We start from the raw sequence: 26,089 nt of genomic DNA, 5'->3' as shown, positions 1-26,089 counted from the left end.
TAGATCTGCATTTGAACATTCAAGCAGAAACCCTGAGACCTATCGAGGTCAGTCATGTGAGGAAGGATTTGCCCCTTTAAGGGCTCTGTGCCAGATCTCCCACACAAGGCGGTCCACTGGAATGCACTTCCACTCATGCACATAACGTCTGTTGACAACATACCTGACCTCCTGCAGGAACAGTGGTGCTTTCTTCCCTTTATATCCCTGAGAGCTGGCTAAGAGGAGATAGCATGAAGCCTAAATCTCTCCCATCACGGTTGTTTAACAGAAACTCAGCTGCAGCATCAGGTGAGGCTCTGAGCGTAGGAGCCGCACGCAAGTACCAGCGACATGTGGACTGCGTGGAGGACTCTTCCTCCACGGACAGCGAGTCGGTGGCAGACAACAGCAGACAACATGAGCGGTGCCACAGAGAAATACACTTTGCTTTTCTGCCGGAGAGGTACGAGCCGCTGACGGATGATGAGGCGAAGGAAGAGAAGAAGAAGAGAAAGAAGGAGAAGTACAAAAAAGTAAAGAAGGTTGGTATTCTAATTTCACATTTTTCTTACAATGTTGAATAATGTACTGCAAATGCAGTGTGTGTGTGTTCTGATGGTTTGGTGGCACTTTTATAGAGATTCTTATCCTCTTGCTCTTTTGTCTTTCCTCTGTAGCCTCAGAGCGGGTAAGTCCACATTTGAATCACAGATTTTCTCAATATGGCATCAATCAGCCTCAATTTGTTCTAATAGAATCCGAATTATTGGGGGAAAACTGCTGTAAATTAACCTGAAATCTTTAATTTGCTCAACATGTGGGCTCTTTGGGTTCCTTGTGTCCTGTGCTGCAACTGCATCATCATCCCAAATGACCAAATACAAATAAGGCTGAGGTTTCTGATTATTGAGGCAATTGCTGAATATCCTAAAACAGAGATCACATAAATGTTATAATCTGAAAAAAATATACATGCTTGATCAGGAATTACCCCCAGACCATATGAATCATCACATACACATTACAGCTTTGTTCTCATTCATCTATTGACCTATAACTTCTGGGCTCACATGGACGCAGCCAGACTAAGCCAGAGAGGACTTGAAGCTTCTGATTGCTGCTGCGTGGCAGAAAAAAGTACTGACAATCAATGTTCATGCTGGTAAATGCTTTGTTCAAATCAGGGTTGTTCAGTTTCCTGTCTGTCCTCACTCTTTCCTGCCAGGATCACTTGACAGTGTTCCTGGTGCATCGATTCTTCTTGTGATTGAAAGGAAAAGGGAAATTCTTGTTTTGTTTGTTTGCTTTACAACCATCACACACGTGAATGATGAGGAAATCTTAGTAGTCTGCTTTTCTGGGAATAAGAGCTGTAAAATGTCAAGTAAACAAACCAATAAAATAATCGTAGTCTGCTGTTAATCTTTAACTATATTTAATCTATTTTATATCACACCTTTATTAGAGTCGACATCCAACCCAATGCGTGTCTACTTGGGTGTGCAGTAACATATTCAATTCCCCTGGTGAGTCAGATTTAAAGAGGAGATTAAGGAAGTAGGACATTTTTTATTAAAATTCCTCTTGACTGTTTAATATTCATTTAGTTTTATGTTTAGTCAGTAAACATAACTAAAATGCACTTTTTATAATATGCTTCTGCAATTAAGACGCTTTTAAAGACAAACCTTAAATTAATTAAATGTGTTGTCCTCTCTTGCAGTTTCACTGTCGGTAAGTTGAAAGCAGTTTTTTTTAAATATATATATATATTAATAAATATAATAATAAATTAATATATATTTTCTAGTGATTTTTTTTTTTAATATGCCAACAATTGTCATTGTAATTATTCAGATAAACTGTTGATTATTGGGAAAGGTTTTTGGGCTTATGAATCAAATCATGAGTTTTTATCTCATTAATTGTTTTTATAAACGTGATCAAGTTGATAATCACCATTGGTTAATTATTGCCACGAGCAGGTGTGTCCCTCGAAAACATGTTTACTCAACAGATGACTTTATACCCCCCCGACTTACGTGAGATATGAAGAAGGAAATGGTTCATAAAATGTAACTTCAAACTACTACAGTTGGTTTATCAGTGACCTGGCACTTTGTGTTTATGCTGAACTTCACCAGAATCTTATCAGTCATGGCTCATATAAATCTGTGAAAACATGAACGTCAGGTAAACAAATCATAAATAAAAGAGCTGTTGTTAATACTTGAGTCTGAAGGTTTATTCTCAACCTTGGGAATTAGTTTTTTATCACCTTTTATTGACTTATTAATTTAGTTTTTCAGTTGAGACAGGGAGCAGAGTCCTTTTTACAAACCACATTGAGGGAGTAGGATTGTTTTTGCTTTATTTTCCTGAAACATCTGACTTCCTGTATCCGCCCCAGCCGGACAGCCCTTTCCTGCTCATTGAGGAGACAATGGTGTTCACGGGACGCCTTATTTATAAGTTACGACTAAAAACACTCTCCCTGCTGTGCTATTGTTCTTAACCTGACGCGTGTGCACGATTAGTCTGAACTGATATGAACTGATTCTACTTCAGATCCTGACAAATCATGAAAATGTTGATTTGACCTAGTTGTGTGAAAATCACTGGTTGTCATTTGAATATTCTGTGATTAAAATGAATGGCGACATAATCCCAGGTTAGTGACTCAGCCTCCATCTGTGTCAGTTCACCTGGGCCTCCTCCTCTGATTGGCTGAACAGATTTTCTAACAATGACGATGGGAATCCACAGAATGAATCATTAATCTGAGGCCGTTTCTGTCTTTGTTTTGCAGAACGTTGGCAAAGCTCTGCGCTCCACCTGGAAATGTATGATGCTTGGTCTCTACAACTTTGCTCTGGGTTACTCCACTCCGATCACCGTGGCTGCTACTTTTGTCCCTGACTTTCACCGAGGGAGAACCTGAGCTGATGCCCCTGAATCTCGTCCAGTTTTATTTTTTTTATTTTTACAAGCTATTGTGTATATAACAGCAATGTCACCGAGCAAAGACTTTTGATGTTGATAATATTTGTGTATTTGAAATTACATTTTTTTTTTTTACAAGTTTTAATCAAAGAATTATAAATTTTCTGAAGTTATTTCTTGTGATATATTAAAACGTGGCTGATCTTGCTAATTTTTTTTACTGAAAAACCTGTTGTTGGTCATAATGTGTTGTCATGATATCTGGTATAGTACAGCTACACTTTTTAACCATATCTGTGACATTTTGAGATCATAGATTTTAGAGAAAGGTGTAAATTTCTCTCTGCATAGACCTAATGCTCATTATATACCCCGATTAAAAAAATTGCACGTGTTTTCGGGTTGTCCGTCCATCCAATTCCAGTGAACGCGATATCTCAAGAAGAACAGTGTCTAAACAAATTAAGTTTATCAATCGTTAGATCATTTACACAAAAGAAAATGTCTGACAGAGATGGAAGGAGTAGCAATAACGACTGTATTATGGCGGTATTGTCAGTAATAGTATATATGTGAGCAGACATATTGTATATCTAAGCAGTCTAGTTTTAATCCTGATCCACGATAGCTGCCACCATTATCCACAATGTGGCCGCAGCCGTGATCTGCAATGATGAAGCACAAGAAACAAGTCAAGTCAGTCAAAGAAATTGATGAGACATTAAATTGATCTGTGTAACATGCGTTTTGCACTTTCCCATGTAAGTGCATTTAGAATTTTGATAATGTGCCCTTAAAGGGATGGTTGAAGTGTTTGAGTCCACAAAACACTTTTGAAGTTTCAGGGGTGAACAGCTTTGCAGCCAAATCCAATACAATTGAAGTAACTGGGGACCACTTCTTCACACAGGGACCACTGATCCAAAGGGAATATCTCATTTCTCAAACTGCTGTGAATTGCTGAGAGATGAACAACAGACTAACAAGAGGAGACATTTTTTTCATTGGTATTACTAGCATATGCACAAGCTGAAGCTTTTAAATTAAAATAATATTCACAAATCATCTCACAGCCTGCAGTTATATCACATTTTATATGCTCGTTAAAAAATATTTGCATTCATGTATCTGAATGTCACAAATAACATATTAAAGATTGTGGATGTGTAATAAAGTATTTTGGCCATGTGTGGATCCCAGAAACTCAACAACTGGGCAAAGGTATATTGTTGTGTGACATCATTTTAGACACCAAATACAAAAAAAAGGTGTGAGGTCATTTATTCGAGTATTACCAAAACACAATTGTATCTCAGAACTATCGCTTTAAACACTTCACGCACCTATGCCATTCTAAACCTCTGTAGTTACTTTGTGGTAACTAATGTACAAACTAAACATCCGCTCCTTATTTCGGATCAACACCAAAATTCAGTGTCTTCGTCATTGGGTCGTGTCCGACATATACATAAATTTACAAGTGAATCTGTTTTGTGTTTTTTGTGTAATCCTGCTAAACAAAGTGAAAACACAAAAGATGTGACAGATCCGGCTCCTTGATGACGTGTTTCGACCGCGACAGAGACGCTACTTCCGCATTCGGGTCCTGTTTACACCACGGACTGGTTTACACGAGCTGAGGGACATTTAGCGGCTGCTACGGGGTTTTGTGAAGATGGCGGAGCTGAAATCGGAGAAGAACATCAGCTCCATCCCCATCGACGGCTTCAGCCATTTAAGAATCACATCGATATGGACGTTCCTCATGTCTGTAAGGCGGAAGTTTCGTACTTGAGTCGAGGCAGCTAGCGTTAGCTCTCGCAGCTAGCACACAGAGCTCTGCTGCTAAACAGATGAGAGTTTAACATCCACTGACTGTCTGTTGTCTGTCTTCTCTCTGTGGCTGTCTGTAGGTGCAGTGGTCGGAGCCCTGGCTCGTCGGGCTCCTGTTGTTTCACGCTGTGTGTCTGTGTGTGACGGTGGTGACCTGCAGATTCTACAGAGCTCAGATCTGTCACTTTCTGCTCATGGGTACGTGGAGAACAAACAGACCCGCAGTCAGTTCTTATCCTCACTGTTCCAGTTTAACTTGTATCTGTCATGTGCCAAAACTGAACAGGGCTCGATGTAAATCTAAACAAAAAAATAGAAAAATGCAGCCACCCCACCCCCATCCCCATCCCCCATCCCCATCCCCAGCTCTATGAAAGAGAGAGCTTTGTGTGCAGATGGAGAATTTTCTGTGCAAGTGAGCGTCACGCAACAAGTACACAGTTTTCTACTTAAGGGGTTTCGACCCCCCGCCCCGACCGATCAGCTGCAGGACTTTGTTGTGTTGAGTAATATTCACACAACATTTGGTGAAAATCCGATCATCCATGCATTGTTGAGATACTGTATATAGACTCAGGTGGAAAACAATACCCTGCTGCACGCTGGATAACGAAACACTGAGGAACTATGACTGCCCCCCCCCCGATTACAAATAATGAATCAACCATAGTATAAGAGTGTGAGGTTGTGAGAAGTGGAAAAGTCAAAGAGACAATTATTACAATGTACACAGCAAAGGGTCTCAGGCACGTAAAATGCTGCTCCTCTTGAGATTTGGGGTCTATTTTTTCCACAGCGATACAGTGAAAAGTATCATTTGGACATTATACCAGCGTCTTCCAAGAGATTTGCAATGTTTACATCTGTAGATTATGTCACAAAGATGTGAAAACAGCAGATGATGAGCAATTTTTTTATGGTTCTCTCTCTCTCTCTCTCTCTCTCTCTCTCTCTCTCTCTCTCTCTCTCTCTCTCTCTCTCTCTGTGTTGTGGAACAAGGTAAACAAAACCCTGTTGTTAAACTCAATGTAGATGAATAAAAAATACATATTTTATTTTTTTTACAGCATTCAAATAGTATTGACATGTTTTTTAATATTCACATTATATTCAACATCCAGAAATTCATTCAATTCCACAGCACCAGCGAGCAATACGTAATAATATACTTCAATCAGCAGCTGAGTATCGGTAGATCCCATAAATCTTGTTTGGATTTGTCTCCACAACAGCAAATCATAATTAAAGCTAAATGAGACCCAGTGTGAAGAGGCTTGTAAACACACTGTGTTGTTATTGTGTGTGAGAGAGAGAGAGAGAGAGAGAGAGAGAGAGAGAGAGAGAGAGAGAGAGAGAGAGAGAGAGAGAGAGAGAGAGAGAGAGAGAGAGAGAGAGAGAGAGAGAGAGAGAGAGAGAGAGAGAGAGAGAGAGATGTGACTTATCAGTGTTCCCAGACTGACCTGACGTCTCTCCACAGTGGGCCTGGTGTACAGCGCTGAACAACTGAATGAGCTGGCAGCTATGAACTGGAGGTACGAGCAGTATTTCAATGTACATTGAGTGAAACAGTGTGTCTAGAAGCTCTGTTGGCTTTGATCACAAATGGGGAAACTAACCGTAACCAGCAACACATGCTCATTCTGCTTTATTTCTGTTTGCAGGTCTTTTTCTGATTTCCAGTACTTCGATTCAAAGGGCATGTTCATATCGTTGGTTTACTCGATTCCTCTGCTGCTCAACACAGTCCTCATTGTGGTAAGTAACCTGTCACATCAGATCAAAGGCTGAGAGCACAGATGAGCATCAGGTATGCCACAGACAACATGTGTGTGTGTGTGTGTTTCCTAACTTCAGATGCTGTGGGTGTACAGGACCTTTTCCACTATGACTGAACTCAAGATACTCCAGCTGAAGCGAAAGGCGCGCAGAGAGAAGAGAGACAAGACTGACTGATCTCTCTCCCTATGTCTGTAAATGGGCTTCACCGAGAGGAGCTTACAATCTCTCCTCTAATCCTGAAATTTGGAGGCGGTTGGCAGATTCCTTCATCGTGACTATAAAAAGGATTGTTCGCTGACAACCGGACTGGATGCCTGTGTCTGATAACAGTGCTGCTGAATATGTTGTACATAATGAGATACACCAGGACCAAAGGACACTAACTGTTTTGTATGTAATGTTGTTTTAAAGTGTGTTTAAACTTTACTTGAATTACTTTTACGTGACTGTTTGATTTGTGGGGAGATAAATGAGATTGTTTTTCTCTATGATACGATCAACTTTATTTATAAAGCACTTTTCTTTAAGTTTAAAAGTGCTTCGCAAACAGAAAAAAATCTGAAGCGAAAATCAAAACCAGAGAACGAATTAGTTCATAAAACAGAAATGAAGTCACGCACACATAACATAACACATTTAAGAGTATTTTTGAGAAAGGATGTGTGATCGGAGCAAAGGCTTGGCCCCCTAGTCTGTAGTATGGTATTTATAAGGCTTGGAGAGAGTGAGAGAGCATAAAGTAGTTTGATCTTCAATCCTGCAGCAACTACATCAAGTCACAGCCACAAAATAATATGGAAATGATGTGTTTATTTGAATAAGCAGGCGTCTGAGGACTGGAACCCGCTCCATAGTAAAACAGCGTCATGCGAGCCTAACTGGATTTGAATGCCGGGATCAGCTGAACTGGTTTAACAGCTTCCCAGGGGGTGTGGTGGGGGTTTACAGGGCCTGTGATACTGGGTGCGACTCTTTGTGCAGTTTGACCCCTTCACTTCTCCCAGGAGGCTTTTTACACACTGAGGAAAGTGAAAACATGCAGACGCTGCTCTGGGAGTATACACATTAAAGTGTCCTTTTCAAAGTAAGAATGCTGAGGTGAAACACACAGGTCGTCACCCTGAGATGTTTATTCATGACATTTCTCTTTGGTTCACACCATAAATGTTAATGTACCACTAGAGGGCAGTCCGAACTAAATGACACGAGACAGGTGCTGCCCACCACAGGACGTGTGTCTTTGGAGACTTATCCCTCATTTCACACTTTTTTTTTATCTCTGTAGAAGGTTGACAAGATGTTTTACCTCAAAATTACCATTATTTTTCTTTTTTTCACTCATTTGTTTTCCCAGATGCATCTACTTTCATGTTGGTATGCTTTGCCTGCTTTCATCTGTCATGATCCATTAAGTGCGTACGTGAGTGATCGACTGGAAGTTATCTCAGAATATGGGGAGGAAGAGAAATGGGTGTGTTTTAGGGATGGAGGTGGTGAAGTGAACGTACGTGCATGTCGGCGAGTGAGGGGGTGGGGGGGTGTGATTGGACAGAGCTCCCTCTCTGGGGTTGGAGGCTTGTCTGTGACAGCTAGAGGAACTGATCATCTCTGAAAGGGCAATAACATTAGAGGTTGCACTCTGACCTCTCTCTGGTGCGCACACACAACACACACACACACACACACACACACACACACACACACACACACACACACACACATCCCCATCGATTGCAACCAGCTCCCCGTCTCCAGAAACATGAGTAATGTCTTGTATCAAAGTTTAAGACGGTCTTGGTTCTCTTCAAATTCAAATAAAGATTTGAGTGGACACTATCCGCAGTTTAAATCTTCGGGTCTGATTGGTGCAAAAACGCTGCAGCCAAATTCTCCTCCTCGTGTGTATCTCAGTTATGGCTGATTTCCTCGGGTTTGTCATGCATTGCACAACACCCAGTCAGCTGCACTGCTGTGGGTGAAAACACTTTAGATATAAGAAACACCACCTGTAAGACAGAGGTCCATGTTGTTTTCAGGGGAACAGCGTGCATGACAAAGATAATGAGACAACTCGGACAAGCTCATCCTGGAACACACAGCACATGAAGTCGATTTTTCAAGTTTCAGTGGGTATTTCATCACCAAATCGGCCAAATGAAGAATGAAATGATTTTTCCTCATATTCCAAATCCTAATAAATATCCCTGATTTCTGTTGATCATCTTGTCTTGTGTCGGAGGCAGTGACTCACGTTAACGACCCCTTGACCTTTGTTAAACACTTCCAGAACCACGTAGAACGTTAAATCGAGTCATTGAAAACTCAAGATGGGTTTTTAAACAATAAAACTTAATTGATAAAGACAAAGAGGCTGTTGAGGGAGAAAATATTCCAAACATTTTCTAACAGTAGGAATGTGACATCAGCGCTTTGACAAACATTTGGAATCACTTGTCCAGAAACTGACATGAAGACGAACGATGTCAGTATATTACAGCATGTGAGTGGGGGCTCAGACAGGTTTGTGCACTTTACAGATGGGGGGGTGAAGTATGCAGAATTACACAGTAGATGTACTCTTTGTGTACAAAATATTATCATTATAGCACAATAGCATGGTATAGAATTAACCCCTGACATCCAGTTCTCCTGTTTTATTTTAGCTTGTTTTTAACAACGTCACTCGATGAATATTGTGTAATTGATTCTGTATGATGTTAACTCAAGAATCCATATTTTGAATAACTGCAACACTCAACAAGATGCAGTGTGAAGACTTTTATACCCATTTTCCCCCAGAATGCACTGTGACATTTGATATCTTTGGTTCCTCCTCTACAAGTGAAATTCAAGTTCTGTTGGTTTGAACAACGTTTGGCAGCGCAGCACGAGTCTGTGGCCAAACAACCGACCCACTGATGGGCTGTCAAGGGGTCTTCCCACTCCAAATGATTTAGGATGGCACGTTCCCACTAACAGATGTTGGTGAAGCCTCACTTCTGACATCTTGTGGATGTGTGTGTTTGCAGTGCATGTCGAGCCAACTGCCAGCTTAATCCATGCATATGACTGAGACAGAGAATAAGCAGATGTTGCATAGGCCTCGACGGCGACTGCGTGTTTACGTCTCGAGCGCAGAAACGAAACGAGCACTGACGTGTATTCAACCGCGTGTCACTGTGTTCTCTCTCACTTTATACACAGTTGATGTCGGCTCCCACTGTGGTTCCCAACATCTGTGGTTGTGTTTTCTTCTGGTAATGATGTCAGGACTGTGTCTATTACAGTGTCATGTTAATTGGGGGCACGTTTAATCACCTTTCCACACTTGCAAATTTGCATTCCTCCACAGCAGCACAGCTTAAATATAGGTTAATGTACAGGAGAGGTTTGTAGGGAAAATATATAAATTAGAATATGAGAGATAATATGGGATTCCAGTCTAAAATCCTCTGTAAAAACACGATACAACTAGAATAGCACTCAACAGTCGCCTTAAATTCAAACAGCAGCACACACATATAGATCAGTCCCTATCCTAAAGAGCCATGAGTTAATTAATGGGGAATTGGTAAAAATATAAAAAACATGCCAACGTTAAAGAAAGTAAAAAAAAAACTTTGTATGGAATCTGCACAAAAATGTTATGGACTCTCTCTCAGCCATGTTCCATCAAGTTTTGTGTAAATCCGTTTAGTAGTTTTTGTGGAATCCTACCGACAAACAAACAACTGAACAAACAGAAAACGTGACCTCCTGTGCAGAGGTAAAAAACATTATATACATCAACTACAGCTGTTTTTTACACCTACTACTTAGGATTTAAAAGCAGAATATAAACACCCACAGGGCGTCTACAGTAGGAATATTAACACCATTTAATGGCTGCAACAACACTAACATGAGAGTGAGGGAGATGTCAACCAGTGTTGGTTTGTATACGCCCACACAGTGAGGGGGTATGGACTTAAATAAATGATCGGTTATACACTGCAGCACGCTGTGATGTAGTTTATATGAAGCCTCCAGAACTGGCACAATAACAAACAATGGATGGTTGGAAATGTCACAGAGTTGTAATGTTCACACAGTCAAACTGAAATAACGATTGGATGGATCGCCATAAAAGTTAAGGGAGACATTCATGGTTCCCAGATTCAATCATTCATTCATTTCCCCTCGAAACACTTTTAGGATGACACCAGTAATTGCTATTGATATATCTAAATATCAAATATCAAATGACTTTCTGATTCGTAACAAATCCCAGATGTTCCTATGATAATAATAAAATATGACTCATAGTACGACTACTTCTACTACTAATACTACTACTTATAATAGAAAGCTATATTTATATGGCTTTCAGTACCGCAATTAATGAGTAACCACCTCCACCCCCCGCACCAGCTCAACTCTCATCTCCCTTCGACCATCCAATCAGAAGCCGTTTATCAGATGTCACATCTTCGTGCTCCATTCCTCATCATCACCAGTCTCCTTCACAGCTGAACCACTTAATTCATCGGACTGCTCCCTGCCAAAGTCACAATAAATCTAATTTCATTCTATTTTCCTCTTGTTCATTTGTCTCTCTGTGAGTCACTCCTGACAGATTATTTGCTCAATGCTAAAGTGGCGGAGGAGTTGAAATAACTCTCGGTACCTGTGGAGACTGAGGGCGGCTCACTGGGATCTCAGAGTCCTGTAGAAGCAGCTGGTTGAGCCACACTGTGACGGGGCACGCTCTCTAATGTAATAAAGAGAAGAGACGTGCAGAGAGAGAGAGAGAGAGAGAGAGAGAGAGAGAGAGAGAGAGGGAGGGAGGGAGGGAGAGAGAGAGAGAGAGAGAGAGAGAGAGAGAGAGAGAGAGAGAGAGAGAGAGAGAGAGGGAAAGTGGAGTAATAGAGTGATATATGACTCACTCAGTGTGTCCTTATGAATGAGTCACAGTGATATACATGATTATAAAGATATATATTATTAGACACATTCTGCATATTTGTGAGGTATAAATCCTGCAACTGTCTGATAAAGACGGCAGTAAAACTTCCAGGAATTTCCAGTTTCATTCATGAAAAAAATGTATGTGACATATATAATAAACAAATGATATCAATGTAACTTTTATTAATGCAGTTTATGCTTTATCAAATAGAACATGTCTGCAGGATACAGACTCGAAGACGAGTTTCAGTATAAAGATCAGTTGACTGAAGTTGACAGAATTAACCCCCGCCCATCGAGTTAACACACAGACGTATGTGTAGATGTAGAAATGCATGATCTGTAATATAATAAAGATAAGAGATTTCCATTGCCAAATAAGTAAATACATAAATAGATAAATCACCTATTTCATGAAGATACTGAATCTATTTTGGCATTTCATTTATTTACCTACTATTGAGTTGTTTATGTATTTAGTTTTATTTTGCAGTTTTGGTCCTCCATACATTTTTAAGGTTTTCCCCCCCAAAAAAAGTACAATGGGCTGATTTTAGATGTGAACTGAACTGCGGATATTTTCCTGAAACTTGACAGAGTGGCTGTAAATTAAAACACAAATGTCCGAGTCAGTTGCTCTGGACATTTTCACAACTTTCCCTGCCAGCCCCCCAGTAAAATGTCTGGAAAATGTCAGAGAGCCCATGTGAGAATACAGCACGAAGATTTGCAGCGATTGGGTGGCACGTGTGCTGTGATTTGACGTTATACAAATAAAAATTGACTTGAACTGATTTGGACACAGAAACGAATAAAGCAGCACTTTTTTTTAACAAACCACATGAAAAGCTCAAAATGGCAAAACCCAGAATGAACCGGAATTTTTTTTTAGAATCAGATAAAGTTGGGTAAGGTGGTGAGATAAAAATATGTTTTCAGTTTAGATTTCAACTTCGCCCCGAGCAGGGTGTTCCACAGTCTCGCGGCTGTTACATAAAATAAAGCTCTGTCCCGTTTGAGTCCTCAGCTGAGAGTCTGGAACAGATAGAAGGCCGGAGCATTGCAGGGTCGTACGGGGATAAAAAGATCAGTGATAGACTAATTCTTGAAATTCTTACACCGATTGTACAGAAACATACTGCGTGCAGTCTCAGCCACATGCGTGAGCTTTGTTTTAACCATTCAGTGTTTTCAACAGTCCAAATAAAGTATGTAAAAGTCCGTTTGAGAAGCTGCCGCATAGTGTTTTATCTTTCTGGGTAATCAATGAACAGGAAAATGGGGATTTATCGGGAACTCCCCTCCATGTGGTTACAAAGATATATATAAATTAAAATGTTTCGCATGTTTAGCTACCCTGCTGTGCCGTGACAGAAATACCCGTTTGGTTGTGTGAGCAATTTAATTGGAATAGGCATGTAATTCAACACAGTTTCCAATTTTCCTGCAATTTCCTGAAATTGATTAGTAGATTTGTCTGCAGTTATGGAGCCACAAAATAAAGACGTTGTCTACAGTCTGGGTGTTATGTGATCTCTTTCTCTCTCTGTCTTACATTAAAGTTATCGAGCAGGGCTGCACATGCTTGATTTGAAGACTTTAATGGCCTGTGCACCCGACGCTGTGCCAAAACAGGCCCCAGTGGAAGAGGCACCGGGGAGGGAAGTATGACCCGGACAGGAAAAGAACCAGAGGAGCTGAGGTGATGGAGATGGAGTGATGCAGAGAACTGGAGGAAGAAACGCGATGTTTGACATGTTGAAATTCAGAGAACATGTTAATCTCTATTTTGATAACACAGGTCGGTTTTGTACCAGAGCAGATTGCAGTTAAGATGAATGCCTTTCCGATGAGATTCTGCCAAGTGCATTCGACTCCCGATGTGATGTCAAAAATCCAAGGGTGGATTTATAAACAGGCTATATCTGAGGTCATTGACTGTACAGTATTTATCAAAGGGAAATTGAAGACAGTCAACTTTACACGCAGTCCTCCCAGGTCTCCAAGGAGGATTAATAAGCCAAATGCATGAAAATGGAGCCACGGATGGAGGATCTGCTGAATGAAATAAGCTTATTAATGTCCATTCTCACACACACCCATCTGTCTGGACAACGTGTACACCCCAGGGACAGTGTCTCCATTGTCACTTATGCCAATTTGGTGCTCCTATCTGAAATGCATGAATCATAGCCCATTATTATGATGAATTATAGAACTTTTTCATTCAGAGGCAGACGACTTCCTGCGAGAGGCTGCAGGTCGAAAAACAAGTTGAATCAATCACTTTACAACCGAAGATGACAATCAAAAATCAAAGTGTTAAAGTTTCAAATTGGTTATTGCTTGACTCGGCAAAGGAAACTTTTCTTGTCACCATGAAGTTTCGGGTATTTTCTGCACTCTGTTTTATCTTAAATAAATATCTTCTTTAGATAGATAGATAGATAGATAGATAGATAGATAGATAGATAGATAGATAGATAGATAGATAGATAGATAGATAGATAGATAGATAGATAGTCATGTCATTGTTTATTTTAAATTGCCACTGTGTGTGTGTTTGTGTGTACCACCAAGTGTTCTCCAAACTTTAAATTACAAATTATCTAAAGCACACGCCAAAGAACACACCAGCTCTCACTGACATATTGAAGCCTGTGCGAGATGAAAAGAAACACTCAGTGCTGCCGATCATTCTGTAAAGAATAACATCTGGCTGAGGAAGATGGGAGATGAAGAGAGTGAGGGTGGTGCGGAGGATGATGGCGGGTGATAACACGTCTGCTTCTCTATTAAAAAGTAGATTTTTTATCATCTCAGGGCCTTTGTTCTTTGTCGTCATCGCTGTGAAATATCCCACTGGTCTGTCCAGACCCATGAGTCATCATCTGCGTCTCTATCGCATGTCCAGGATCCCGGTGTGTCACATCAGTGTGATCAGCATCAAATTAATCTCTGCGAATCCAACCGTCACGTCACATTGATGCATGGACTCTCTACCCCACTGTGTCTTTTTAGGTCATTTTCATCTAATACTTTTTTTTACCAGATAGTCTTAGGAAATACTGTCTCTGTGGAAGATCTGACACGTCGGTGGTGCAGACGAAGAGTTCGGGGTGGTCACAGCTTCATTAAAGATGACAGATGGTTCATGAACCACAGATACAGGGACTCTGGCAACTTAACTTGTAAACTTTTATATGCTAGAACCTTCTCTTGGAGGGAAGAACCCAGGTTTAAAAGGTGAAGTAAACACTTATGGATTAAAAATTCTTTCTAATGAAATCATTCTAGATGACTGTAATGACACAGTGACGGGTAATATGATGCCATTATAAGTGCAAACATAACTTTTTTTAAAGAGATTTTTGGGGGATTTCTTGTCTTTATTGACAGGACAGCAAATGTGAAATGAGGAGAGAGAGCAGGAAAGACATGAAGCAAAGGACCGAGTCAGAGACGAATCTGGTGCTTCCACTGCACAGAGAACCCCTTTTAACAGCAATCAAACAAATGTCAACCAAATGTCCCAAAGCAGCCCCCCGAATTTGACTGATGCTTTTCAGGCCATATTATCATTTACTGAATCCAACCTTCCTGGACCTTGGAGACAGAGGCAACGTTTAAGACTTGACAGACCTGATCTATATACAGGGTGGCCGTGACTGAGGATCGGTGGGATGCATTCCGAAGTGAGACACAATTACAACAACAGGAAAATGTCCGGAGCATTCAGGTGAGGGGCGGGGCCAGTGGCAAAAAGCTCTCGGATCTCGTTGTTTTCGACATCTTAACATCTTTTTCGGCATCTTTTCGGCATCTTCTAAGTGTATGAGATATTTGTTTTCTTTGTGTTTTCTTCATCCTCCCACTGTATTCTGTATTCTGGCCCCTCTGGAAAATTTCAGAAAAATGTCCTGACTACTGTGAGGAAAACAGCTTTAAAAAATGGATTTTGACAGGAAATCTACAAAGGCGCAAGAATCAAAGGGTTTTAAAAATGTTGACAGATTGATCTTACCACTTATTTAATCACATCCAACATACACAGTGGTGGCATGATGAAATAAAAGAGTTCACTTTGTGACACACTCAGAGAAAACAGTTGCTTCCCTAATTGTGTCACTTTGTTTTTCCTTGCGCCTTATCTTAACATAATCATACCACCCTGTCTTGCAGAGGCGCTCTGTGACCTCCATCATGTTAGTTTATCTTGAATCTGTGAACTCCACTTGTGGGGAACTTGAAAGCAAAGCGGGCCCTGCATCAAGTTCTTGCTCCCGGGGCCCCCAGAGTGGTTAATCCAGCTGCGCAATAGGGCCGGTGCCTGCAGCCACTTCATTTAGTTGAGCAGTAGCAATATGCTTTATGTTTTATTTTGCATTAAAAAAAACAATAAGTTAATTGTCTGTATCATATTAAATCTAGTATCTCTGTGCACATGGAAAATCTACGCAGTAGAGGGGATTTTCAGTCATGCTCAGGCCACTTTGGGGCAGACAGGATGTCTCCAAACGCACAACAATTAAAGGGTCTGAAAACAGACACAGTGCCGTGATGAAATAAAGATGGAAAATGTGTGACGCACTCATTCTACGCACATGTGAGCGTAGGACAGTTGCCTGCAACTCTGCCCTGCTCTGTGTCGACCAGCATGTTATCACTGTTTCTGTTTGACTTCCTTATTTCACATTGTGTACCCTCACTGCGATTGGCTGATTTGAGAAAACATGGCCGGATGCTCTCTCTCGGCAGGGCCTCTCTTCCTCACCACAGGTGGACTGCTGGATGCCTGCTCTTATCCCTATAAAAGAGTAATGCACAGTGCTTTTCCATTGAGTCCTGTCACTGTTGTCCGGAATCAGCTGAATTAAAGCTGAACGCGTCCCGCTGATCACTGGGGACGGTCGACAGGAACTTGTCTCAATGTTTGATCTTCACACACAGATGAGGACGACCCACTCAGAGCAGGCAGAGGCAGCACGTTTCAAGGATGAATGGAAATCTGCTGTTTCCTGATCTACCGTGTTCCACTGAGTAAAACACGCTAAAGCTGGGTTTCAGCGAGGCAATAATTGAGACCGTCTCTACTTGTCTCTACCAACCTTAGTCATTGAAGTTTGCTTTCAGTCCAGGATATGCAATATAAGAAAGAATATATTGTACAGAGTAATTTCAAATAGAGCTAGAAGGTCACTCAGAGAGATTTGCCCAACGCTGTGCCCTTATCTCACAATGTTAAAGAGAGTGGGAAAAGATGGATCTGGACCTGGATCCTCACTTTATCCAGATCAGCTCCAAAATTGTGTGGATTCTTCCTTGAATGATAATAATGCAATTAAAACATCCTTAATAAATGAATAAATACACAAGCAAATACTGACCAAAACAGAAAACCTCATGAAAAGCAAAATGAAACATAAAATCCAAATAAATATTGTCCGTTAAGAACAGAAGCAATCACCAGATTTACCCTGGAACTTATATTTGCTTCACAGCGAAGTTTGATTAGAAGATTTATTCAACGACGTTTGAGATTACAGAAAATATGAAGCTGTAGCCTGCAGCTAATTAGCTTAGCTTAGCATAAATAAAGGAAATGGGAGGGAACAGCAAGCCTGGCTCTGTAACCAAATCCGCCTGCTAGCACCTTTAAATCTGCGCGGGCCCTTATCAGCAAAACCTCTCGAATCTTGTTGTCTTTCTGAATTGACATCTTCGTCGGCATGTTGTGCATGTATGACACCTCTTCTTCATCCTGAGAAATTTGCATCCTTTTTGTTTTTTCAGTTTTTTTCAGTTTTCATGTTCCAAAAAAATGCCCAGAGATACAATCTTTGTCATTTCCGTTCTCACAGTCCCACTGGAAGATTTCAGGAAAATGTCCAGGCTTCAGTGCACGTCTGGAAGCATCTTAATGACATGTAAAATCTGGTTGAGAGTGATATCAATCTCCTAAACTCTGCAAAAACCCAAATAATTGAATTTCCCAAAACGTCAAACTATATCTGAAAGTAGTTTTACTATTCCAAGTAGCTGGACTAAAAACAATAAAACTCAGTTTCCCATCTTTGATTGTTGTTCTTCCTCTCCGTCTCTGTCCATCACTTCTTCTGTTTATTATCTTTGCTCTGCAGGTTAACCCTGGTAATACCCCTCAAGATTACATTGGCTTTACACTTTGGCCAGTTTGCCGGTCCATCACCGACGCGGAGATGAATGTTGCTCACTTATGGAAATAACTACACCCACACGTCTGTGGGATGTCTGGGCAGAGAGGGGACCACCAATAAGAGATTCAATTTAGGCCTTTGAGAGGTGACAGCAACCGGGGACCTAGTGTTTCCCTCTTCGTCATGAATTTGTAATCGTTCCAATCTCCTCAGTTTGAACCTCAGATTCCAAATAAAGCAGCATCACATGCTCAGACAACGTTTAAAAATAGTCGTGATATCCTGCCGTTCCCTCAGCTGACGTCCCCTCTGTGCCACCAGTCGTGTTTGCTGAGGTTTCCGTCAGGGGATTTCTCTTCTTGATGCCTCTCCTGAAAAGACCTTTCTGTCTCCGGGGGTAATTTCCCATTACAAGCCTCACTGCAAACACCCATAACCTCCAGCACCTCCTGAAAGCACGGAGGGTTTGCACCCACTGGAGACAGAGATGAAAGAAGTGATGAGATAGCGATAAGACCTCAAAGGCCAGATAGAAAAAACACAGCAACCTTTTTACTTGCAAAGTTTACCCTCATTGTATGAGTAACTGCAAGATTTTATCTGCCTCCCCCAAAAAGATGTACTGACCCATTTATCAGCCGTGCACACACATAGAAAACACATGCAAGGGGGGTGAATGGCACGTAAGCTGCCCCCAGCCCTGGGCTTCATGCGTTGCACCCTTCTGTTCTTTGTCATAGAGTCAAAGAAAAACAATAAGTGTGTGTGTTCTTACCCACCCTGACACTATAATAGAATTTTCCGAGATAATGCAATTTCTGGGGAAAACGGAGACCTTAACTTTCGCCCAAAATTCAAACGAATGAGTGCAGCAGGAATGATGTCATCGATAATATGATAAGCCAAAGCGTCTGTCTTGATGCCGCGAAACCTGTGACGGCACATGATGACTCAGAGTGACTACAACAAAAAGATGTGATGAATGTCTCAAATACGTCAAATTGTGCGTAAGCAGTGGCACTGCTGGTGATTTACCTGCTGGCTTAGATTTTGAATGTCATGGAGGTTAAGTTTTCATCTGTGTTGGATTGATGTTAAACAGGATTACGCATAAACTACTGTATTGATTCCCATTAACTTTTGCGGATGGATGGAGCATGACCTATAGAAGAACCCACAAAATGTTGGAGTTATACGATCTCCGAGCTCTCTTCTAGTTCGTGAGTAAACAAGATTTAAGATCTCACAACACGTTAAGTTTCATTTGACAGTTCTCCAAACCACAGCCTTCACAGTATATGTGCATTTTGTTAACCTTCACTTAAACCTCTATGATTTATTAATATTGACAAACAGTATATATTCTCTCTTGTGTTGGGTTCAAGTCACAGAGGACTCAACATTGTGCTGGTCACAGTTCACATGACCACATGTTCTATTAAACAGTAAGAAGGTGTAAAGTGTGCTGTCATCTACCTGAACAAAACATCATTTAAAGGGGAAAAGAAAATGAGGCATACATCAGCTTGCTAAACTAATGCAGATTAAACTTCAAATATGTCCATAGTGACGTAAACCCCCTGAAATAGAACAATATGCAGTTATCCAGTTGTAATGTTACGAAAATAAAGTTGTAATCTTACAAAAGAAAGTCTAAAATCTGTCAGGCAACAGGCTGATCTTCTCTCCCCCTCTAAAGTGACACATAGTCATATATTATGACTTTAGTCTCAAAATATTATTATATAATTTTTCTCATTAAATTACAACTTTCTTCTCATAATATTGTGACTTTCTTCTCAATTACAACTTAATTTTTGTAATATTACGACTTTCCTCTCCATATCTCAGAGGACCCTCGGCCTGAGTGAAACCATCCACAGGAAAAAGCTAAAGCTGGGTCACATTGAACCACGAAGCACAAACAAGAGTTTTGCAACAATTTGTTTTCATTGGTTTTCACAGCTTTTGAAGAATGAGACAGATGGACGGACAAGCCGAAATCACAAAACCTTTGGCCACTCACTGTTTTTGGTGCAAAATGGAATAACAAACAACAACCTCCAATCAAGCAACGTACGTAACCATTGTTATAGTTGATTTACCAAATCCTTTACAGAGGGAACCACCGACACTGACTTGGCCGATGTACCGATTCGTTCCACTTCACCCAAACTGTCTGTGAAGTCGATTTTAATACATTTCTGCAAGAGCCACATACTGCATCTTTAGAAAAGTCCAGTAATCTCCTCGTGAGCTAAAGCAAAGCAGGCTCCACCTCCAGGGCACTGATTATTCAATTATTCAATCTGTTTTTATCAGTTAAAAGTTGTATCATAAATTGTAAGTTGTTTTTATGGCCTTTTCTTTGATGGCATTATCCATTTTAACGACAGGGCTTGCCTCTCTAGGTCCTTCCCTGATGCTGCAGAGGCATCGCTGCTGCAACCCGGGTGAAGGACTAAACGTCCAAGATGGCAGTTGTATGAAACATTTGTTGTTGAAATTTGTTTCCCTGAAATATCAATTGTCTGCCGAACTGAGAATCATTGCAAGCCAAGAGCACAGAGAAGGTTCCTAACGGTTTCAAAATGGTAGTGGCAGCAAGTGCAGATGGACTTTGAATGTAGAGGAGGATATCAACACATAAACGTATGTTTCATACATAAACTTCATCAGGTCACGTCTCTCTGGACTGATGTATAAAACAGGCTGGTGTCACGAAACCTTGTACATTCAGACTATAACCCGCAGAGAAAAAACTTTTAAAGTAACTTTTTAATCAGATTTGGCTGGTGATTCTGTACGTGTAGTTTCATTGATAGCGCCCATTGATAAAGCAGTTATGGCTTTGCCCCTATTCATTTAGATAGGGAGCCTGGTCTTGCTTATCTTATTGCTGCCCGAGAATGATTGTGATTGGTTTAAAGAAATGTAAACAAACCAGAGGGTGTGTTTTTTTTTTTTCTGTAGGAGAACTGAGGCAGCACTGTGGAGGATGACGGGTATTTGTGTAGTGGAACATACACAGAAACATGACAGACAGGATGAGGGAGATCTTTGATCTTATCTAAATTGTCCTGTCTTGAAAGTCTAATGTTATATATCTTTGCCATAGATTTGCACTAAACGGATTCTCAAAAACACAGAACTGAGCGCATCTTGAAACGGGGAGGCCTGGCAGCTTTGATAGCAAAGTTGACCTCCCAGCACCTCTACAAACCAGGAAATACAATACAAACTATTCACTTTTGTCAAGTATTACAACGTTGTAGCGCAGCAATTACACCCAAACACAACTTGCATAGACAACTGTATAAATGACACTCAGGTTTATATTTGTGCTTCACAAACTGCAGGTTTTAGTCTGTCCTTGTTGCATTCCATTATTCATCTCCTCACAACAGCCGCCATTTACCTGACTTCCTGAAGTCAGCTGTTTATGTCCTCCCTCCCTCTCGACCTGTCCATCAATAAACAATGAGGCTTTTCATTGTGTGTACACTGGTGGGGATTCCGTCGCACAGTGCAGTGTTTTTTTTGTAACTTCTCTAATGTCGACCAGTAAAACCACAGATAACGACAAAGAGAGACAACCTAAAAAGACAAGGGCGGCATGGTGGGGCTGTGGTCAGGATTTTTCTTTCCGTCTGGCTTTACATGTCTGTCTGGGTTTTCTCCAGAAACTCACTAAAAACAGCCAAAACAATAAAGTGCAATGTATCTGTGACGATTCTGAGTGACCCAGGTCATGGTATCTTCGGGAGTTGTACATGTGCACATAGGCAACTGGAGACAGTTCTCATCCAAGAGGCTTCTTCAGTTCTAACTGACCATGGGAGGCTTCGGTTATTTCACCTCTGTGGATCTTCACCTGTCCTGAAAGTCGTTTTATTTGCAGATGCTTCAGAGCTCACTGCAGCTCCATTTGAGAGAAAAAAATTAATGCATGTGTGCTCCTTCATTACGCACTGATTTATGATGCCAGGGCAGATCAATTGTCGGACTCAGTTTGCTGTAAATGTAATAACACAGGGAAACTCCACATGGATTAGACAGTATATGGCAAGTTAAGGGTAAGAAAAAGTTTTATTGCGAAAGGATTTTGACCATTTTGTCTTGTTTGTTTGTGGGGAGGGCATGAATGTTTTGTCTCCGTGTGTCAACGGCCTTCAGTTCTTTTAAATTGATGCCTTACAAAGTTTGACGAGCAGAAGTGCTGAAGATCTTTTGAGTCATTGTGTGTCTCTGTGTCACTGTTGTTTGTTTCGTCGGCCAATGTTGAAATGAAATCTGTCAGCATCGAAAAGGTTTCAAAGAGATCTACTTTTGCTTTGTTTATCAAAACAGTGCCAGTTTAAGTACATTTTCACATCTAACTAGTTTGTTCCAGATCTTCTAACTTATCAGACCACGGCCTGGACCAACAGACCAAAATATATACCTCCGAAAGTAGGTGGTCTCAGTCTGGATCAAACTAAACAGTGGTTTGGTTCAGTGTGAGAAGACATTACTTTTGATAATCCGGACTTCCAGACAATTGCAGGAAGTTGAGACAACATTAAACAACAAAAGAAGAAAAAGAAAGAGGAAGCCTTACTGGTCTTCTCCAGAAACAGAGTTGCTCAGGCAGGCAGGATTGCTTGGTCTGCAACAATATTATAAACAATATTATATTATAATATTAATATCATTGATTTGGTGCATTCAAACTAGCTTTGAGTACTTATACCATAATGATCATGCAGGGGCAAAGAAATCTGTTCATACGGAAAGACTACTACCTACTGTACTATACGACACCCGTCTACGTAGGTGATGACAACAGGACGTATGTATGTCATACAAAAGACTTTAGTGCCCTATACCTAAATTGCAACGTAAAACCGAAACCAAAAGTTGGGACTTCCAGGTGAGAAAAACCCCAGACTGTTTTTGCTGTCTTTCCAGTTCCCTGGTGGTTCCCATGGCTTAGTTTAGCTGGAGGTTAATACCCTAAGAGTTGCTCAAAGGTTACTTTAGTTCGGACAGAGAGTGATAGTGGTTGGTCGGTGTCAGAGGAGCTCAAGACTCTGATAGTAATACTCCCTTTATCCTCCCCCTGTCATCTTAGCATCAAGAGAGGAGTCATTTGACCTGACATAAAAAGTTACAAGGCTGTTAACTGCTCATAATGAATGTGCATGACACAGTAATGTTGGGTAATTAACTGTTTAAATTCTTCACATAAATGCCCAATTGTGTTACTAAGACATATTTCAAACCAGCTACGGTCGGGTCCGGAATTGGAAAACGGTCTCAGATTCCCCCCCCCCCCACACACACCGTGCATGAGCCATAAAGAGACATTTGGATACGATTCAGGGATCTAACATGGTCCAGGTCATTAATTTAATGACACCTTAAAGCCCCAGCAGGTACATTTAATTGCAGTAAAATCTCTGAAAGGGTAAAAGCCTCAAAACAAACCTGTCTGTAAAAAATGTACATACCTCCAATTAGTGTAGGGAAACAGCTCCGTCCTGTTTGTGGTTATGTTCAGACAATAAAAACCCTATGGTTAAGATTAGGGAAAGATTGTGGTTTCAGACAAATAAACACAAAAACGTTTTATTCCACCAAGAACATAATCCTTCCCCAACATAAACAAAACACTTTTAGTGCATTAAATAAAACAAAACTATAATTTACTATGATCAAAATCATTAAAAATCATTGACTAGGCTTTAGTTGTTACTGTTATAAGGGTATTGTGTTGATAAACTGGAAATCAAAGATTAGTTATCAGCATATTGTGACTCAACAGATAAGTTATTTAAAAATATTTCTTCGTCATGTTGGTAAAAAGTTTAATTCATGATGGAGTATTAGGGGGAAAAATGGATTATTACAAGAATTAAGTCGTAATATTACACTGCAGAGGGGGAATATCAGATATCAACCTGTCATTATAACGAGGAATGTGGAGAATCTTGTTAACTTATACTTTAGTACAAGTTTCTCAAATATATGAAAAATTTAAAATATATCAATTCCAAAGGTTTCATAGTTTATCAAGAAACAACAAGACAGTGGCACATAAATGTAATTTCTAGGCTGAATAGATTTGGATTATTTATAGAGATCCCCCCGAACACATGTGAATTCATGTGAAACATCTGTATCCCATAATGGCGATGAGTGGCGACGACCATCTACAAGGACCAGGTAGTCTGTAGCTGTTCCACTTCCTGTCTCTTAGATTTCATTAGAATGTGATGACAGGCTTGATCAATTTATCATTTTTGATGCTACATTTGTATAACCCCTAATAACCCCCACTCGCTCGCTGTGCATTGCATTTTTCTGCTGTATTGTCACATGGGCTCACTTGGACATTTTACTGGCAGGAAAATGTCTTGAGCAACTAACTCAAACATTAGCATTCTCACATATGGCCCCTCCGGTTCTGTGCGTGTTTGAAAACAGCTTAACCGTTATGTAAGTCTAAATGATTCCCTTTGTGAAGGAGCTTATGTGGTGTTGGTTTGTCTGTTAGTCAGCAGGATTATTTTCAACATTTTCGGTTGAATTTAACTGTGGTTTCAGAAAGTGGAGGTATTTGCTCTTCTGAGTGCCATTCTAGTTTCTGGTAATATAATAATAATCAATCCTCTGCATTTTAAGTAAATCAAGACAAAGATTCTTGTTACTCCCTAAAATTCCTGCACGTCCTTCCACGTCTTCGGTCGACTCCCTCGTATGATTGTTTTGTCTCGAATCAGCCTATCGAATACAATGCGGAACACCTACGCCACATCGCTGTCCTGTGATACAGGGGAGTCAGGGTTTGGGAGACAGTGGAAATTTATGAGATAACTTGTATCTGTACCTATGAATCTTCTTGAAAGGGGGGGGGGGAAACCTCCCACATGCTACACCCATGTGCACCCTCTGAGACAACATTTATTTCCACTTAACTGTGTGTTTGTGTGTGTGTGTCCGTGCGTGTGTGCACTTTGTAGCTTTTGAATGAAGTGGAATAGGATAGATCAGAGGAGGCTGTGCATTTTAGTGCCTGATAATGATCTACCATTCTCCATGCCCCCCTTCCCCCTTTCCTGGAGAACAGAAGACATTTAAATTCCCACCTGCAGGGCTCATGAACTGGAGTAAAATGTTAAGAGAATGGTCATTAACTTGGCAAGAACAACGCAGAACAGATTTTAAACGTATCTACCGGGTTTTTTTCACGTTCATCCTTCAGTTCAAAGCTTTTATTGTAATTTATATCTTTCTCAAAATGTGAAGTGCAAAGGATAAAAGGCTCTTGATCATAAAAGGAAGTTATATGTTGGAATACAATGTTTTGCAAGTTGAATAGTTGAATGTTAACTCTAATTTGAATATACTGTATGTCTAAAATGACTTATGACTTTTTTTGTATTGCTTTTATCTTTGTCTTTACAGAAAGAAAGAAACACTGTGTTTATACATTTACTGTAGATGAGTACGATTTCAACCATATTTCTTTGAGTTGAGGTCAAAATTTGTCCAGATTGTAATCACAACCCTTTATAAGGTTTCCACCAGCCACAGTGAATTATAGATATGCATGTATATCCTAATAGGTGGAATCGTAAATCACATTTACTTGCTCACAGCCCTCATAGCAGCTTCTTTCAGTGTGTTGTAGATACAAAGTTGTGTCTAGACGGAATAGGACAGAGCAATATTTCTAATAGTTACATTATCTAATTGTTCTTTTTGCTCTTGTGTGCTCGAAGGACTGGACCTGTATATCCACTGGAAGGCAATGGCTGTAGTCATTGGTAAACATACCGTGAACCTGATGGCAACAAATTAGGTTGACATTTAGGCTCACTTATCCATCCATCCATCCATCATTTATACCGCTTATCCTTTGAGGGCCGCCAGGAGAGCTTGAGCCAATCCCAGCTGAGAGAGGGCGAGAGCTGGGATACACCCTGGACAGCATATCACAGGGACCACTTGCAGAGACACACAACCATTCACACTCAAATTCATACCTGTTGGCAATTTAGAGTCTCCAATCAACCTATCACCAATCAACACCAGGATGCCTCCCAGATGCCTTCTGTTTGAGGTTAATGGGGAACGGCCATAGACTGGGAACGGCCCAGCTGGGAGGAGGATGGATGGGTGAGTGGATGAATGGATGGATGAGTGGATGAATGGATGGATGAGTGGATGAGTGGATGAGTGGATGAGTGGATGGATAAATCGATGGATAGGTGAGTGAGTGGATGGATAGATGGATGGATGGATGAGTGGATGGATGGATAGATGGATCTACCAGAACAGACTCTTTTCCCCACCTGTCTGAGATTCTCCCAAAATGCCCTCTCCTCTGATTGGTCAGCTGTCCCACTTCTTTGTGATTGGTCAACCGATAAGACTGTGCTGTG

The 26,089-nt window shown here is 40.7% G+C and overlaps 2 protein-coding genes across 3 annotated transcripts; both read left to right on the top strand.

Moving 5' to 3' along the window:
• The first annotated feature begins 130 nt into the window (after window positions 1-130).
• On the top strand, window positions 131-3,320 carry LOC118099230 (uncharacterized protein C1orf115). 2 transcript variants are annotated; one of them, XM_035143633.2, is made up of 3 exons: window positions 131-524; window positions 660-670; window positions 2,792-3,320. In XM_035143633.2, exons 1-3 carry the CDS (start codon window positions 234-236, stop codon window positions 2,829-2,831), a joined length of 342 nt encoding a protein of 113 aa, XP_034999524.1. In that variant the 5' UTR covers window positions 131-233; the 3' UTR covers window positions 2,832-3,320. The 2 variants fall into 2 exon arrangements, with proteins under 2 accessions (XP_034999524.1, XP_034999523.1); XM_035143632.2 differs by lacking the exon at window positions 660-670 and having other exon boundaries at window positions 132-524.
• Window positions 3,321-4,506: 1,186 nt separating this feature from the next.
• On the top strand, window positions 4,507-6,973 carry tmem18 (transmembrane protein 18). Its single transcript, XM_035143631.2, has 5 exons — window positions 4,507-4,696; window positions 4,839-4,956; window positions 6,236-6,290; window positions 6,420-6,513; window positions 6,613-6,973. The coding sequence occupies exons 1-5, from the start codon at window positions 4,601-4,603 to the stop codon at window positions 6,709-6,711; spliced, it is 462 nt and encodes a 153-aa protein (XP_034999522.1). The 5' UTR covers window positions 4,507-4,600; the 3' UTR covers window positions 6,712-6,973.
• The last annotated feature ends 19,116 nt before the right edge of the window (window positions 6,974-26,089 follow it).

Source organism: Hippoglossus stenolepis, chromosome 20 (genome assembly GCF_022539355.2).
Source record: "Hippoglossus stenolepis isolate QCI-W04-F060 chromosome 20, HSTE1.2, whole genome shotgun sequence".
Classification (NCBI taxonomy): domain Eukaryota; kingdom Metazoa; phylum Chordata; class Actinopteri; order Pleuronectiformes; family Pleuronectidae; genus Hippoglossus; species Hippoglossus stenolepis.
Note: the sequence above shows the minus strand (reverse complement) of the source record. Positions and strands in the feature narration are given on the sequence as shown.